This window comes from Gekko japonicus, unplaced genomic scaffold (assembly GCF_001447785.1).
Source record: "Gekko japonicus isolate JY-2015 unplaced genomic scaffold, Gekko_japonicus_V1.1 scaffold203, whole genome shotgun sequence".
Taxonomy (NCBI): Eukaryota; Metazoa; Chordata; class Lepidosauria; order Squamata; family Gekkonidae; genus Gekko; species Gekko japonicus.
In genome coordinates this window covers 907,129-924,128 of record NW_015170280.1, presented here as the reverse complement: position 1 = coordinate 924,128, position 17,000 = coordinate 907,129, and the positions used below count along the sequence as shown (strand labels likewise).

General features: G+C 48.7%; 1 protein-coding gene across 2 annotated transcripts; it reads right to left on the bottom strand.

Annotated features, from left to right (window-relative positions):
* Nucleotides 1-3,318: 3,318 nt before the first annotated feature.
* Nucleotides 3,319-15,068, bottom strand: AK2 (adenylate kinase 2). 2 transcript variants are annotated; one of them, XM_015417756.1, is made up of 7 exons: nt 14,931-15,068; nt 11,430-11,555; nt 9,437-9,547; nt 8,150-8,244; nt 7,414-7,486; nt 6,369-6,564; nt 3,319-3,629 (listed from the first exon to the last, which is right to left on the bottom strand). In XM_015417756.1, exons 1-7 carry the CDS (start codon nt 15,033-15,035, stop codon nt 3,622-3,624), a joined length of 714 nt encoding a protein of 237 aa, XP_015273242.1. In that variant the 5' UTR covers nt 15,036-15,068; the 3' UTR covers nt 3,319-3,621. The 2 variants fall into 2 exon arrangements, with proteins under 2 accessions (XP_015273242.1, XP_015273241.1); XM_015417755.1 differs by lacking the exon at nt 3,319-3,629 and having other exon boundaries at nt 6,200-6,564.
* Between the last annotated feature and the right edge of the window lie 1,932 nt (nt 15,069-17,000).

Genomic DNA, 17,000 nt, shown 5'->3' with positions numbered 1-17,000 from the left:
CGGGAAAATCTGGACACACCCCAGGGGCGGAGCCAGGGAGATAAAGGCTTTTGCCCGGAGGGCGGAGTGGAGTCTTCAGCCTTTGGCTCAGTGTGGGTGGTAGCTTCAAGGGAGCGTACAGGTGGGGGCTCAAACTCCAGGGCATTCAGGCCACTATAAACTGTGGTGGACAGCCAGGGCAACAGTACAAGTGACCAGTCTGGTGGAGGGCTGGGGGTTTCTCCACAACAGGAGGGGAAAGCAAAACCCATCCTGAGGCCCACAACCTCCAGAGAAAGAGAGGGGGTGTGTGGGGGACAGAGGAATGGCATTTTAAATCATGTTTATTTTATGCCCAGGTTGTGTTAATGTGCTTGTGTTTATTTTCTGCGTTTTAACTTGTACATAGTTAAAATAAACCGTTTTATAGTTAAATAAGACCTGGTGTGCCTTGACCACTTAGTCCTCCCTGCTCAGCACATTACCAGAAGCAAAAGGGAGGCTGGGGAACACAAACGGGCCCAAATCGGAGGGTTTGCCAACTTTCCAGGGGGTGCCCAAAGATTGTGGTACCAACTTCCCAAGGTTTGGGAATCAGCCAGAGGGGTCTCACTGTCCCTCTAGGAAGGCTGTGTCAATCCAGTGAGTGGTGGTGTGTAACGAAGGAGAATAGCCCCACCAGGTCAGGTGGGAAGGCAAAAATGGGCTTGCGAGCCACAGAATGGCTGCTCAGTCTCCCAGGGCTGAGGGCAGGTCCCTGTTTTGTCACAGCATCTACGGACTGTACTATTATTATGAGAGTCAATTTGGTGTAGTGGTTAAGAGCACAAACTCTAATCTGGGAGAACTGGGTTTGATTCCCCACTCCACATGTAGGTGCTGGTGTGACCTTGGGTCAGTCACAAGTTCTCTCAGAGCTGTTCTCAAGGGCAGTTCTCTTAGAGCTCTCTAAGCCCCACCTACCTTACAGGGTGTCTGTTGTGGGGAGGGGAAGGGAAAGGAGACTGTAAACTGCTCTGAGACTCCAAGTGAAGGGCAGGGTATAAATCCAATCTCCTCTTCTTCTTACCAGGGCCAGACATATTTGCCGAGTTATGAACCTCAGGAAGCAAGCTTCATGGAATGCAGATGGGTTTACTTTTGGATATGCATGCAGAGAATTAGGCTCTAAGAAGCACCTAAGTGGAATGCACACTGGGACAGGACAGGACTGAGCCTCTCATGGTACATTTCAAAGGAGATCTCTTAAAAAGCAAGAAGTGCCAGGGAAAGTAAGCCCAAGCCAGTCAGCTCTGAAGAGAATGCTCCCATTTCCTACCATTCTGTTGTCCCCCCAAAGAGAAATCAGCCCATGGAAAAATAAGCAGCAAGATCAGAGTGGCAATCTGAACAGAAGATGTGTCTTCCCTCCACCCACCCAAATCTGCAGCAAAGGCAATTCACCTTCACAAGAGCGCAGACAATGCAGGGCTGTGCCAAAGTTTTTGCTGGGTCACCACTACAAGGACAGTTTCCGAACATTAGCATGATAAGCAGTACTGGGTGACCTCAAGCATGCACTGAGAAACACAGTTAAAACACTGCATCGTGTGAATTCTGAAGTGGGGAAAAACCCCTCTGCATTTACACAGGTTCATATTCAGGAGGGATTTGGGGAACACAAAATGGAAGCCAGAGAATGCTACACTGACCACAAATTAGAGAATTCAAAGCACTCCACATCTCTGTAGTTTGAACAATCCTTTCAACAACCTCTCCAAGATGATGATATTGTTACCCTGATAGCAGATGGGGGTGAGGCTGTTTGAGGCAGACAGAATGGCAGCTTGGCCCAAGGCCACAGAGACTGCTTACAGCCAAAGAAAGATGTTAGTTGAGCAGTGGGTCAGTCTCCGAGGCACTGGACTACACTGGGGTCCTGAGGCATAAGGAACGCACAGTTCAGCCTTGGTGGTGGAAAGTGCCATCAAGTCACAGCCTGATCATGGTGACCCTGCAGGTTTTTCAAGGCAAGACAATAGCAGAGGTGGCTTTGCCATTGCCCACCTCTGCATTGCAACCCTGGACTTCCTTGGGGGGTCTCCTATACGAGTATGAATAAGGGCTGACCCTGCTTAGCTTCCATGAGTTTACAAGACTGGGCTACCCTGGGCCATACCCTTGCTAAAAAGAGAGGTCCTGAAGCCAGGCCCTACATCTTATGAAGCCCTAGTTGTACAATGTTAACACAAGCAAATTGTGAGTTGCTGCAGAACTGCTGACTGCTGAATACAATTTTAAAGAGGTAAGCACTTGAGAATCAACAAGCCTCCACAGCTGTGACCTCCAAAACCACAAGCGAAAACGTCACTTGCACTTTGAATAAAACTTTGTTGGTTGCAAAGGTGCCACTTGGCTCAAACTTGTTCTGCTGCTTCTGACCAACACAGCTACCCACCTGAATCTTGCTTCTCTAGGGTCTCTCCTGAGGCTTTCGATCTTTCCTTCAAATCCCAAGGATGAGATATTTTGTGAGAGAAGCCTTACATGAATGGGGGGGGGGGGCGTATGAAGGGTCTCCATCTCCCTGTCTCCTTACCGCTATCCCTCCCGCCTCCTATGCATGCACAAACAGACTGCTCAGGTACAAATCTGCATCCATTTTATTAAGGCAACACATGATCTCTAAAGAATGGGAGGTGGAACAGTTGTAGGCTACAGCTAATCACCAAGAGTAAGGACACTTCTGGCTTTGCACTTCAGTGCTGGAGGGAATACCAGTCTTGAATAGGAAGGAAGGCAGTACCACGCCCCCCCCCCCCAAAGATTTTAGATGCCACTTGCTGAATTCCCCCTGTCAGGAAAGTCGGGGAACTGCCCAGGTGAATCAGTTTTTCCAAGATTTCCAATAGAAGTAGCACCCCAGCCCGGATTTAAAACTGGAGGCATGCCATATAAGGACACCCAGAGAGATTTGTTCTTAGAATGGGTGAGAACACACACTCCTTCGGAGGAGTCCACCCCATCTTCCTGCACACTCAGTGCTCTGGGTACAGCTCAGGCCATTTCTACTGCATCATGGCATCAGGAGTGCCAATCGCAGTCATGCAGAGAAGCAACAGGGCTACTTGTCATCCACAGAGGGTGACTGGACAGAACCGAGGCCAGAGTGGCAAAACCACACAGGGAGACAGCAAGCAGCATCTTCTGTGGCTGGATACTTTGGACTTGCTGGAATACTTAATCTGCTTCTTGCAGCTCAATGTTTGGGAATTGTTGCAATACACTTGAAGCAAGCTTTCTAAATCATCTGAATTATGAAGGGAAAGCCAATAGGTGCTTGAGATGGTTGGGTTGTTGTTTTTTTTTTTAAACCCCTCTGCTTTGAAAAATAAGCCAAGTTGCACAATCTCCAATCAGCACTCATGTTTCAAAGCTACAAAGGCCATCCTTCCCAAACTAGTTTTAACATGTGTTTAATGTCCCCCCCAAACACTGGTTTCTTTAAGACAGACACTCCTCTTGAACATGATTCTGCTCCCCCCAATGCTTTTCCTTTCCCAATTCTGTAAACCCCCCTTTAAAAAACCCTGCTGTCCCCACAGCAGGGGTGATGGCACACGCAGCACTTGATGGGTGTCCCGTCCTGTCGATTGCCTGGATTCATTCGGCTGAAATGAAATGAAGACAAAAATAAAAAAAACCAACTAAAAAAACCTGCCAAAGACAGACGGGCAGAAATACAACAGAACCCACAGTAAAGGAAAGTCTTAAAGCTCTGACTGGGAGAATTCTCCGGCTAATGCTGGAGACAGAATTCTGAGCTAGATCGACCCTTTGCCTGAACCGCAGGCCTGTTCTTAGCTTGTGTAGGAAAAGCTATGAAGCCAGTGCTTTCACCTCACCATTAGATTACAGCAGCCCCTCCTTTGGCAGACCTGCAAAGATTCTCCTATTGGAGTCAAGAAACTGCTATCACTCCAAGGATCGCGCAGAATCCTGAACTCGCAAAACATCAGTGGTACCTCAAAGCCAACAAGAGAAAACTCTCTATGAACTAGTAACATGCATGCCCGATTTAAACTGTCTCCCCACAAGACACACAATTTGCAACCCCAGGCTAAGCACCTTGATTTCCCTGCTGGCTTGTGTGATTGTAGGAAAAAAGACAGTAGTCCAAGGGAACCTGTTGCAGGGACCTTGTTGCACTGATTCTGTGAAGTGGGCCTCTTCTCTGGAAACACCTAAAGCACAAGGCTTAAATAAGCATGTTCTGATTGACTGTTCTGCCAAAAGGCTGCCAAAATCCCACTGGTTCTAGACCTCTGGGAGGAGGGACGCTAGCTAAGCAAATGTTTTGATAGGATGGGGCTGGAAGCTCACTCCAACAGATGAGTCCGTCACCCAGGAAGCTGGCAAGCATTTTCCATTTTCCTACATCAACTTCAGCCACAAATGCATGGTCCCCCTTTAAACTGCAAAATGCTCTACAACTCAACAAATAATGGGTTCACACTTTGCTGCTTCCTGAGCAGCTCATTTTCCTCTGAAGAGCTTGGGAGCAGATTCTTCCAGTCTGTCACTTGACAAAGTCCTTCAAAGATGAGAGTGGCTCACTCAAAAGAGCCACCCAGAAGCAAAATGGACTTAAGAAGAAAACAATGGAGTGAAGGGAGTGGGAAGAAACAACAGACACGCAGACAGGAGAGGAGACTGAAGAACACAACTCTCTAGCGCTCTTGTGCTTTGCAGGTCCTGATCCCACCAGTCAGCAAAACACAGAAAAAGAGCCAGATGACTGAGTGGGGCCAACAGAGACTTCCACACAGACCAGAACCTGAGCCTATATGGAGCCCTGGCAAGAACAGTATTAATATCCATGGCAAGTCAAGACTTATAGTGGCTGGCAAGCAATGCACAGGGCAACAGAACCTGAAATTATAGCCGCCGTCACAACAGCTTGTCTTCAGACACTCAAGGATCTCTCCGGGAGTTCTCAAAGACAGGTCAAAAATCTCAGGAGGATAAATCAGGCTGCTCCAAGTGCCGGCAGGATCCTCATCACAGGCATTTCTATCAGAAGATAAGGCTGCAGAAAGAACTGGGCTCCAGTCTCTTCCTGCCCAATTAAAGGCTAGGAATTGACCCTTTCCCTAAAGGGAGACCAAGCAGGTCAACTCCCAAAACAAATCAACATTCTCAGAACATAGGCTGAAGTACAGCCGGGTTTCCTGGTGAAGCAGTCCTGCAATTCCTCCTGAGTAAGCACAACCCAACTCGCACTGTGGTGTCAGCAAAGTTGTCTGAGGCAGCCATACATCAGAAAGCTACAGGTTGCCTTGGGACTTGAGTCCACAGTGCAATTCCACCTTTAGAAAGTCTACGTTCTCACCAAACTATCGCTCTTTAGCTGACTCCTGCAACAGATTTGGCAACATACTAAACAAACAGAAAATCAAACTCTAGGCCAACAAAAAATATCTAGATTCTGCTACCTGAGTAAACTGCACAGAACTGCCCCTCTTGCAAGCTACTCGGGGACTCTACATCACACATTCTGTTCCTCCTAGCATTGAGAAACATGTGGAGCCCCCTGCCCCGAGCCCTCCTTCACTAACCATTTTGTCTCTACACAGCCACAACAGCTATAAACAACACAGATGCCAAGAGTCTTGGAATCCAGCACCAGCTACCAGCATTCTATGGTTCAACAAAATGATGTGGAGGTACAAGGGCATACTGCCCTGGGTATTTCCAACAATGCACTTGTTACCCATTTGCTCAGCCCAGCCAAAAATGAGGTGCACACCCAGCCATTCCAACCCTCTCTTCAGAACAGGCGCACACCTTGATATCTCTATGCAAACTCCAAGCCAACAGTATGTTTAATTTCCTGCAGGTAAATAGCGAACGATGCAGGAGAGGTTGGCCAGCACACTCTCTTTCCTTCCTACTGCTGTTGATTGGTGACCTTCAGCCCTCCTACGAACATTGCACCAAATGACCCCGATATGTAGGCGGAACAAAAGAAACTGCAGCAGTTTTTTTCCTATTTAAGTGTATCTTGCAGACAAACACTGGAACACTTTCACTTTTGACTGCATAGAAGCCGCCTTCCAGCTTCAGGAACTGGTGTGCTGCTCCACTGCACCCCCTGCAGGCCACCCGTGTGCATGGTCCAAGCACATTTCTACACATGAATATATATATATATATATATACACACACACACACATACAAAGTCAAGGCTTTGTTTAATAGACGCTTTGAAGAACCTTCCTCCCCAGATGCACTGCAGTCTCTCCTACAGCTCTTTCTCTCTCTCCCTCTTGCTGACCCGAGAAGACAGGAAAGGAGAAGGAAGCGCCAGACACAAGAGGAGTCCTAAACAAACATAACCATGTCTTTACATGTGGCTTTCGAGAAAGCTGCCAAGATGCTAGCAAACACCACGTCAGGGGACTGGGAAGCATCCACTGCTCTGTGGATCCCGCGTCGGGTGTAGTAGTTGACCAATGGGGTCGTCTGGGTGTGATAGGACTTCAGCCGAGTTTTCAAAGCTACTTCATTGTCATCTGAACGGCGGATCAGGGGCTCTCCAGTCACCTGGCGAGAAAAAGTGCAGATGAAGACAGGGTCTAGGCAGCACAGCTTTCCTCTTGGGATAGGATACCTTCAAACTACTAGGAGATTTTAGAGATAAAAGTACCAGGTGCAACTTTTGATGTTGGCAACTTCCAACTTTGTAGGGGCAACTCAAAAGGCTCAAGTGCTACTCCAACCCAGATGGGAACCAGCTCAAGATGTTTGGAGGATGGTGCAGTTCAGCTGTTTGCAGTAAGAGCTGCATCCCAGAATCCCTTGCACTTTTGCTGAGGGTACCTACAAAATGGGCTGTGTGTTCAAATTCTGCTGCCTGTGTTATTCTATAAACTTTTCATTTTTATAATTTAGTCTGGCTTTGTTAGTTATGAGGCAGAAAGCTATGTAGGACAATGAAGCTTTAACTCCTGGAAATCATATTCAGTGACCCCTGACTTCTGCCACTTCAGCAAGCATGACTCACGTGCTTCCAAGCATGGCTGTAAAGCCACAGAGGCTAGAATTTTTTTTTAAAAAGATGAAAGCTGAGATTCTCAATAAGCAGAGAACCACCCCACAGAACCCAGCTCTGCCTATGATCATGATTTCAGCCAAACAGTCTGCATCAGTGTTCTCTTCCAGGAAATGGAACACTAAAAGTCTATCAGTGGGAATTCCACTGACATCAAATGCATTTCGATTTGGAACAACCTAGTCAAGTCAAGCAAACTATAGTGAACTGCCTGAAGTCAGAAGAAAGGCAATTCAAGATGATATTCACACAGATTGCACCCAGCCTCATGAAGGTACCGCAGAGCTTTAGAGCAATAAAAGGAAATCAGAAGAAAACCCCTTAGCTGGAAGTACACATACATCATCCTTCATGTGGACTTTAGGAGGACTGAATTCCTCATGATACGAGCGGCCACTTGCCGGATGGATCAACCTGAAACAGACCACAGCAAAATGTACTGCAGATCTAGTTATTTCTTCGGAGCTAGAATCACCAAGCAGCTTAACCCTTAGCCTTGCTAGAGAGTTCCCATGAGATGGCAGGAGTCACAGAGGGCAAATTTTCAAGGGGCTACAAAGGAGGCTGCAGCCCCAATTAAAAGTAACACGTCCAGAGAAGTCCAGGGGCACAAAATTTACTACAGCCCAAACTTCTGAGAGTCAGAGTTCACTTTCTGCACATGAGCAGGAGTATAAAACTACCTGGCCCAATTTATTTAAACAGCAGTAAGGGGTGAGCAAATGAGATACGTTATTAAAAGAGACCAGGTTAAAACGAAATCCAGTGCAAAGGGTAGCTAGTTCAGTCAGCATGAGTGCGAGACACTTCCAAGTCTTGTAAAATAGTCAAAATGTAAAGTCTTATCTAGGATGGGCCTCGTGGATTTATGATCCTATGCATCTGAAGAAGTCAGCTCTGACCCACAGGGTATGTTTGGTCTTCAAGGTGCCACAGAACTCCGGATCTATTGTGCTGCTGCAGGCCCACAAGGCTCCCCCCTTTGTAACCTTCCTATTTGGGCTCAGCATAGTGCTTGCCCCGAGCCACCCCAGAAGAACTAATGACACTCATTCCCCCACAGAATCCAGTTCTTACCGTCCTGTGACCCTCCGGATGAGTAAGGAGTCGGCGATGCTGAATTCAATGACGGAATCTAGATTCTCTTTCCTCTTCTCCATGAGCTCATCAAGCTGTTAACATTTCAAGAGGGAAGGGAGAGAAAGTTTATTACAGCACAGAGCAGGTAGATTCAGATCAAGCTAGGCTGCTTAAAGAGAGAGAGAGGCTTGGGAATTGCTGCTTAGTAGGAGCATGCAGCCCTGACCTGAATGGTCCGGGCTACCTCGATCTCATCAGAATTTGGAAGCTAAGCAGGGCTGGCCCTGGTCAGTATTTCGAAGGGAGACCAGCAATGAATACCAGGGTTGCGAGATGAAGGCAGGCAACTGGCAGACCACCTTTGAATCTCTCTTGCCTTGAAACCCCACAGGGTTACCCTAAGTCAGCTGTGATTTGACAGCAAAAAAAAAAAAGGGAGTCCACGAGAACGCCCAACTCAGAACTCGCAGGTGGCCTTGCACTTCCACAGACTCCCAAATTCACACCAGCAGGAAAACACCTTCTTGCTAGAACCTCTCATAGTGCTGCTTCAGTAGCACTGCCATAATTTCCACTCTGCACTGCTTTTCTTTTCAGGGGGAAAGAAAAAGAAAGCAACAGCTACCCATATTTCCTTGCTCTAAATAAGAGGACCTTTGAAAAAAGACAGGCTTCCTGATTCCGGGCTGATTCAAGGGACTGTGTTACCCAAAGCAAGGGGCACCACTCCCACCCCAGGCTTGCACCACTACCGGCTGGCCCCAAGCCAACTCCTGCAGCACTGGCAGAGGGGCCTGGCTTGGATCCAGCTGTCCCAAGTGGGAATGCCAGTCACTCCCCACGCAGCTGATCCCATGGGGTGAGTTGAGCCCCTGCAGTGCATTGGTGCCCTCCTCTACTGTTCCACTGCAGGCAATGAATTGGATGGCACAGCTGCGGGGCCAGCTCTGATATTAGTCATGCTCCAAACTGGATTGGGCCGGTTTGTTTCCTCTGCACCAAAAGAACTAGCTCTGAACTAATCCAGGATCTGCCAGGAGCGTTTGACCAGCCCCTTAAATTAACTACAAACCCTATATGACGAGACCACCACATCACAAAAGGCCTCTACAGATGGCCATTCACACTAGAAGCCTTCTTGGGGAGATGGGAGAGGAAGGCAGGAAACACACAACAGTTAAAAGCTAACTGGAATGGCCTAAGCCAGCACATACTAGAGACTGATCCCCAGATCCCAGGAGGCAGCCTGAGGAAGTTCAGGAGGGGCATATGGTTGTCACACACCATTTCTGCTTGCCGCACTGTGCGGGGAAAGCCGTCCAGAAGGAAGCCGTTTTTGCAGGGAGGAGTTTCCAGGTTTTTCTCAATCAGTTCCACCACCATCTCGTCGCTCACCTTACAGATTTGGGGGGGGGAGAAAGAAGAGACAAGGAAGAGCAGTCTTGATAAAGCCCCCCCACAGCAGCAATATCAACCTGGCCTTCTGGACCACCCTGCAGAATTGGACCCCCCCCCCCCCACTGCAAAATTCCTCCTGTAATTCTTCACAAAATAAAACTTGAAATTCAAGAAGTAGAAGAGTATTCAAGTGGGACCCACTTCTATGCTTGCTTTACTTTTGGGGGCTCCGCTTGCAGATTAACTCCTTGCTCAACACAAAAACACGAGAATCTCACAGCTATTGATTCCATGCAAGTTTTATGCTTCATTTTTACCATTTATAAGCATATATTACTGTTGGGCAACATGTTGTGGCCTTCCTGTACATGTACAGAAGCAAACCCAAAATGGCCATTAGGCCTCCCAGAGTTGCTGATCTGAGCTTATTCTGTTCCACCTCCTCTCTCCTGGGCTCGCGACCACCTGCAAAAAAGTCTCAAACTCACTTTCATCAGGTCCTCCTGACCCCCCCCCCCCATTTGAGAAATCGCTGCACAAGAGGCCTGGAAACCAGGAAGGGCCAAGAACTCTAGCACAGTGTCCTGCACCCATGATTTTCCAGCACTCCAGGGGTCAAAGCAATTTCTCCCTGACATTTGACTTCTGAACAGCTGTAGTGCGAAGGCAGCTGTACTTGGCAACCAAATCTAATAGCTCTGTAAGCAACTTTCTACACTGTACCTGCCATCCACTTGAGGGCCACTGTGGTCTAGAAGACTGCACAAGCAGAGGTGCTGCCAGGTAAGCATTCTGTTCACAGCTAAGGGCCGGAAAATAGTCTCCTGCCTGACTTTCCCCAGGTACTTCAAATGTATTCATCTTATATTAACTGACATACACAAGAGCATTTCTGATGCCCTGAGCATGGAATGACTTCCCATTATCTCCTGTCCCAAGGTCCAGGGGTGAGGCACCTAGCCAAGGCAGATTATTGGCTCTAGGGGACAATAGCTTTATCTAGCCCCCCGCAGCTGCTTCTGCCAAGGCCCCGCCTCTCCTAGCCCGGCAATAGCAGAAGGCTGCGTGACCCATCACAGCTCTGCTCTAACAATAACAAAACCACACTTGGAGGCCACCCAGCAGTTGCAGAACAAAAGGAAGCCATTTGCTCTGGGTCCACAGTGGTCAGCAAAAGCAGCAGCATGCAAGCAAGAAGGGCCTTTATGAGGCCAACTCTTTTAAACTTTCAGCTTTCCAAGTCCAAATTGGAAGAGGGGGGTGGGAGAGAAAAAACAAAAGTGCTACTTCCTTCAAAAAACAATGTAACATAAAGCCTTCAAACTAGAAATATTTAAGTTATTGACCAGGCCTGAGGTGCAAAGGAGAGAGGAACAATCCCCTTGCAACCAAGTCTCCTCCATTTCCGGCAGGCGATAATAAATGCCCCCCTCCATTGTGTATTTGCAAGCTGTCTTCCCCCAATGTATTTCAGCAGGCAGCAAATCCAAGCACAACTATGAAGCGGGATGGATGGAGAGAAGAAGTCTTCCATCTCTGCAGCTCGGAATGGGGGAGGGGGTCTAAAATAAAATTAAAGATGCTTTGAATGCCAAATTCCACTCTATTAAACCATTTCACACATAAAATTTACAACCAGAATGGCAAGGGGAACGTGCACACAAGGTCCCACACTTTACTCAGTAAGTCTCTGGCCTGCACGCCACCCTGGTTGTAAATTTCCATTCCAGGATACACATTAAGGGCTGGAGCCTATCTTTGGGGAGAGATCTGATCGCTGCCAGCCACATACGTTCTGTATACCGGGGGAGGGGGAGAAGAGGCTCAATGGATCCGGGAAAAGGGAAGGGCTTCATAGCCAGAACCACCCTGTACCTACCAGCTTTCCAGCGTCCATTGTCTCCTTCAGCTTCTTCCCCAGTTCTGAACCAGAGGCTACCATGGCCCTCAGCATGTCCCCCGTGGCCAAGTGACACACACAGTACGTTTCAGCAAGCCGGGGAGCCTGAATAAGCAGAGCAGAAGGAAAGAAGTGAATCCATGGGAGGGTCAGGCCACATGCATACACAGCTCTGGTGCTGACTTTGCCCCCAAGCACTCCTCAAGAATTTAGAACTGCTGGTGGAAAAGTGATACCTGCAACGGGGCCTGCCAAACACCTTCCCTCCAGCCAGCCATCACTTATGCTGTCTCAGGAGCTGGGAGAAGGAAGTCCAGATGGCCAAGAAGGAAGAGGAAAGCCCGGACTATGTTGTCTCACATCCCATCTCCATCAGAGGCCAGCCAAATGCTTCTAGGAAGCCAACAAGGATGGAATGAAGTCACTACCCTTGCCCATTCCTCACCCACTGCATCAGGTATACTGCTTCTGTACATGAAGGCATCGGGGCGGACTAAGAAGTTCGCATGGTCCAGGAGAGCAAGCCAAAAACTTAGGTCTGGCCAGCAATGCCATCAATGGGTGTTGGCTCACCCCTTGCATCCTTCTGCAGTGCCATCAACTAGGAGCAGATAGGAGAAGAACCATGGCTCAGTGACAGAACATTTGTGTGGCATGCAGAAGGTCTTAGGTTCAATCCTGGACATCGCCAGTTAAAAGGATGAAGTAGCAGATTATGTGAAAGACCTGAGGCGGTGCAGAGCTACAGCCATTCAGAGCAGACAAGACTGACCTTGATGGATCAAGGGTGTGACTCAGTAGAAGGCCGCTTCAATGGTACAGGTGAGTCGACTCCTATCACTGGATGACTGACCAAGTCTGCACTAAGAGGCCCCTGCAGCACAGGCAGAGCACCCAAGGCCTGACTCTACTTGACATCAGCTCACCGGGAACTTTCCCTGTCAGTTAAATGGCCAGTCCACCTTTGACTATCATAGCTAATAGAGGGCAGGTATGTCAGCAGCTATGAATTTCTCTAACTTTTTCCAAAACAATTTACGTTAGCAGCCATCACATCTTTAATAATAATTGTGTACCTTCAAGTCAAAGCCCACTCATGGTGACCCCAGGACCATGGGGTTTTCAAAGCAAAAGATAAGCAGAGGTGGCCAGTTTTGCATAGCAGAGGATGGGCTATAGTCTACTACCACATCTTAAGCAATTAAATCATGTGTTATATGAAGAATAGTCTCAGTGACGCCCGCACTGCCCTCTCCTGGCAGCAGGGGCTTGGTTGTGGTAGACATTCACCTCCTAGCAGAGAAAAAGGGATTGTAATGACCAGCCTGTGAATAGCAGAAAATATTATCTGAAATTCCAGTTGCAAGATCCAGCCATTATACCTGTAATACTTAGAGAAGGAAAGAAAACCAGGAACTAGCACCCTCAGTGTATTCTTACCTTCAGTCAGTGACTGCTATACCCTGGAGACAACACAAAGCATACATGTAGGATTTTTCACTAGACCAAATGTTAATGATACAAGAGTATGCAGACTTCCGAGTTACACAGAACTCTTCAGTAGAAAGCTTGCCATTGAAGAACTCTCTAAGTCAGAAGCTTATGTATTACCTCAGTGATAGATGCTCGCTGAGTAAAAGATGCAGCCTCCAATGTGCTAAGTGTTGTATAGACAGCAGACTCAAACTACTGCCCCTACCCAGAACTGATGGGGTTGTGGGCCAGAAGGAAGAGAGAGGACTGCTAATTGAATGGAAGAGGGGTGGGGGGATTAGGTAACAGTACAGAGGAAGGTAAGGGAAAGCAAAGATGGCTCCAGGATGCCCAACCTTTAACCTCATGAGTCTTCCCCACCCCCTGCAACACATTAATTTGGGTTTCCCAAACAACCTATAGCCAAAGAACACCTTTTTTCTTAATTATTTTCTGAAATGAAATATGGAGACACTTCATTCTTACAGACATAAAAATATGTTGTTAGGATTTATTAGAAGGAGATGAGAACAGTAACTCATGCAGAGATGCAAGAGGCAGCCTCCTGAGGGCTAGGGCAACCCCCTGTACCAGGTGGCTGGACCATTCAATCACCCCAAATGCAGAGAGGGGGCAAAATTACATAGTCCATCAGAATCTGACCTCTGGTACGCAAGGCCAAAGCAGTGAAACTAACAGAGCCGTTTGGGAATTGCTGAAATATACAGAAGGAAACTAGTTTTGCAAGAAAAGTTTTTAAGAAACAACTTGACAGATTACTTCAGACATGGCACTGTGCCCCACCCAAGATAGCACAAAGGGCAAGCTGTATGCCTTGCAACAAAACAGAAGGGAGATTACTCAGGGCAAGCAAAGAGGGAAGCTGTGGTCACACAGGGGTGGAAGCCCACCCCAAAAGTACTTTGTGTTTTGGAAGGTCCAGTTTTAAGTGAAACAGCTGGTCCTAAAATAGGGTGAGAAAATATGAGAAGATATTCTACCCCAGTCATCTATTTCACATACCAGCCACAGGACTGGCACTTCCCTCAAATTTTTACCACTAGGAATGCAGCTTCTACAAGCAGGTGTACTACTTTGTGGGAGAAAGGGTGCAGGGCACACACATGCACAGGAAGCACATCTCTCAAGAAACACCAGCACCATCCAGGTCTCCCTACTCCAAGTGTCAGGGAATCACCAAGGCTGAGGCCTTGCCTCTTCTCTGGAGATACCAGGGGCTGTACGGGACACACACAGAAGATGCACAAGGCAAGCAACTCCAGATGTTCATGCACTGAAGGTGCAACCAAATTCAAGACATCACGAGGCCTGATTCATAAGGCAGAACAGCCTGCCTCAAAAAGGGGGGGGGGAAGCACCCAAACAAGGAACCTATTCAGACTCCACGCCTTTCAAGTAAAATTTATATTAGGAGTAAAAACATCTGCTGCAAAGGGTTAACCTTCAGATCCACTGAAGCAAGTCGCTTACAGATGTAGACTACTTGTCTGGGCACTCTATGGAAGTTCCCCTACTTGCAAGTTGCTTCTGCCATTTGTTCCCTTTCTCTGCACCCTAGAAGGGGCGGCAGACGGCTGAACCACAATACGGAAAGCTCCCCAGGGCTAAAAACTGTAAAACCGGCACAGCAAGCTAAGTGAGAAGAGTTACGTTGCGCTAGTGTACTACTTGCATTGACCTCCTGCTGTGCAAGTTGCACTGACCTTTTTAAAAAAAAACACAAAGGCACTTTCAGTATTGGAAACCACCTCTTGCAGCCCATTCAACTCGCCTCATTTCCCGCCACACGTATGAACCCTCCTCAGACTGCGAGAAGCCAGGGGCTTGAGCGCGCTGGAATCCCAGATTCCAGGGCATTCCCAGCATAGAAGAAAGAAAGCAAGACAGCCGCCGCCGCCGCTCCAGGTTTCCTACGGGGCCCGCTAAAGCGCCTAGGTTCCTCCAGCAAGAGGCAGCTGAGACTCTCGGACACCTGGGTCCCCTCACCTGGGTTCCCTTCCCGGCCCCGGGCGGCCCCAGCAGTACAGCCCGGATGCCTTTGCGGACCCCCCGGCCGAGGGCTCCCTCTCCACTTTCCGCGCTCGGAGCCATCACAACTATCCCCTTGCTTGGCCCTCCCGGAGGAAAGGCATGTGCCGGGAAGCCCGCCCCCCACACCTGTCCATTGGCCCCTGCTCTAGCCCCGCCCCCCGCTTTGGATGCACTTCATACCCAATAGGCGCGGGAGAGCGCCACCTTATGGGCTCTGATTGGAGAGCGTCATGCCGACCAAAAGGACGGGATGTGGGTGGCGCGCCTGCGTGGCTTCTAGTACGTGTGTGTGTTTTGGGAGAGTGGCGTTTTCGGTCGTCCCGGGCGCTGTGTGTGCTCCCGTATTTATTTAACCCCTCACCCTGTATGTCGAATTGCAAGGTACACATCAAGTGTTTTTCCAGTCGTTTGAACTATGTGCACGGCGGACTGGTTCACACGTGCGGTACAGATGAGGAAACAGGACGGGGTGGGGAGATTTTACCGTGTCAAACTGCAGGGGAAATGCTTGTTGTTGGGATGGTTCTGCAAACAGCCCACCTTTCAGGCAAAAAACTGGTCTTGTTTCGCTGGCTTTCCATTTGCAGGGACTTTTTGGTGCAAAGGGGAAATCAGAGGTTTATCCTGCCTGATGCAGTGGATTCTACCACCTTCTCCATGTATGTACCAGGTCTGGGAAGAGAGAATGGGGCTGACCTTTCATTCTCCCCCAGATGTTTGGTTGCTGGCCCCAGACGCTGTGTCACAGGAGTCAATCAGCTGTGCTTCAGGGTCCCTTGTAGTGGATGCCCTTTACACATGTGCAGCATGATCTCTGCATCCTTGCAAAGCATTCCATGGCCCACATCCAATGTTCCCTCTAAGCTGAGTTAGTGTGAGCTAGCTCACTGTTTTTTAGCCTCCAGCTCACAGATTTTTGTCTTAGCTCAGGAAGAAGGGCTCCAAAGCAAGCTAATTCATGCAGCAGCCAAATCCCTCGCTCACAGCTTTAATGCCAGTAGCTCACAAAGTAGAATTTTTGCTCACAAGACTCCACAGCTTAGAGGGAGCATTGCCCACATCCCCAGCTGAGTACTGGCACTTTTGTTGTTGTTCAGTGGCACAATCGAGTCCGACTCTGCGACTCCATGGACCACATAACGCCAGGCCCTCCTGTCTTCCGCCATCCTCTGGAGTTTGCTCAATTTCATGTTCATTGCATCGGTAACACTGTCTAACCATCTCATCCTTTGCAGTCCCCTCCTTCTTTGACCTTCAATCTTTTTATTGTGCTGTCAAGGTTTGGCATCACTTTCCTCCCAAGGAGCAGGCGTCTTAATTTCACGGCTGCAGTCACTGTCTGCAGTGATCTTGGATTCCAGGAACATGAAGTCTGTCACTGCTTCCATGGACCAGGTAGTAGCTGATGTGAAAGACGTGTGCATGAGATCCCGTGGCACTCCTCTCTCCCTCTCCCCACAACCTGCTCTTAAGGGCTGTGCAAGTGATGCGGGGGGGGGGAGCGTGGCTGTTTGCCCCGGAGCAAAACAACGCGTGGCCGCACGATCATACGTCTCGTAGAGGTCCCGTTGTTAGTGCGGGAGGTGCCGATCACACGGCTCTCTTGCAAAGAAGCGGTGGGGCGTGATCACACCAGCAATCGCTAGGCGCCGCTTCCGTGGCAATCGGGAATTTTTTTTCACCAGAAGGTGAGCATGCACATGATTGTGCGCATCCTGTGCAGACTGGGGGAAAAAAGTAACCGGTTTGCAACGGGACTAGGACGGGACGTGATCAGACGCCTGCCCTTGCCCCGCATCTTCTGGAAACTAGTACCTCGTAGGTACTAGTTTTTTAATCCACATCTTCGGCGGGAAGCCACGGGTAAGCCACGGGAGCGCTATGCTTCCCAGATGTTGCGGTGTGATCGCGCCCGGAAAATCCGCCTATCATCCATCTCTTTAGCGCGGCAAATGCTCCGTGTGAACGGGGCCATACATTTATTTCCTACTTCCTCTACCATTAGGGCTGCTCAGCATGTGGTTT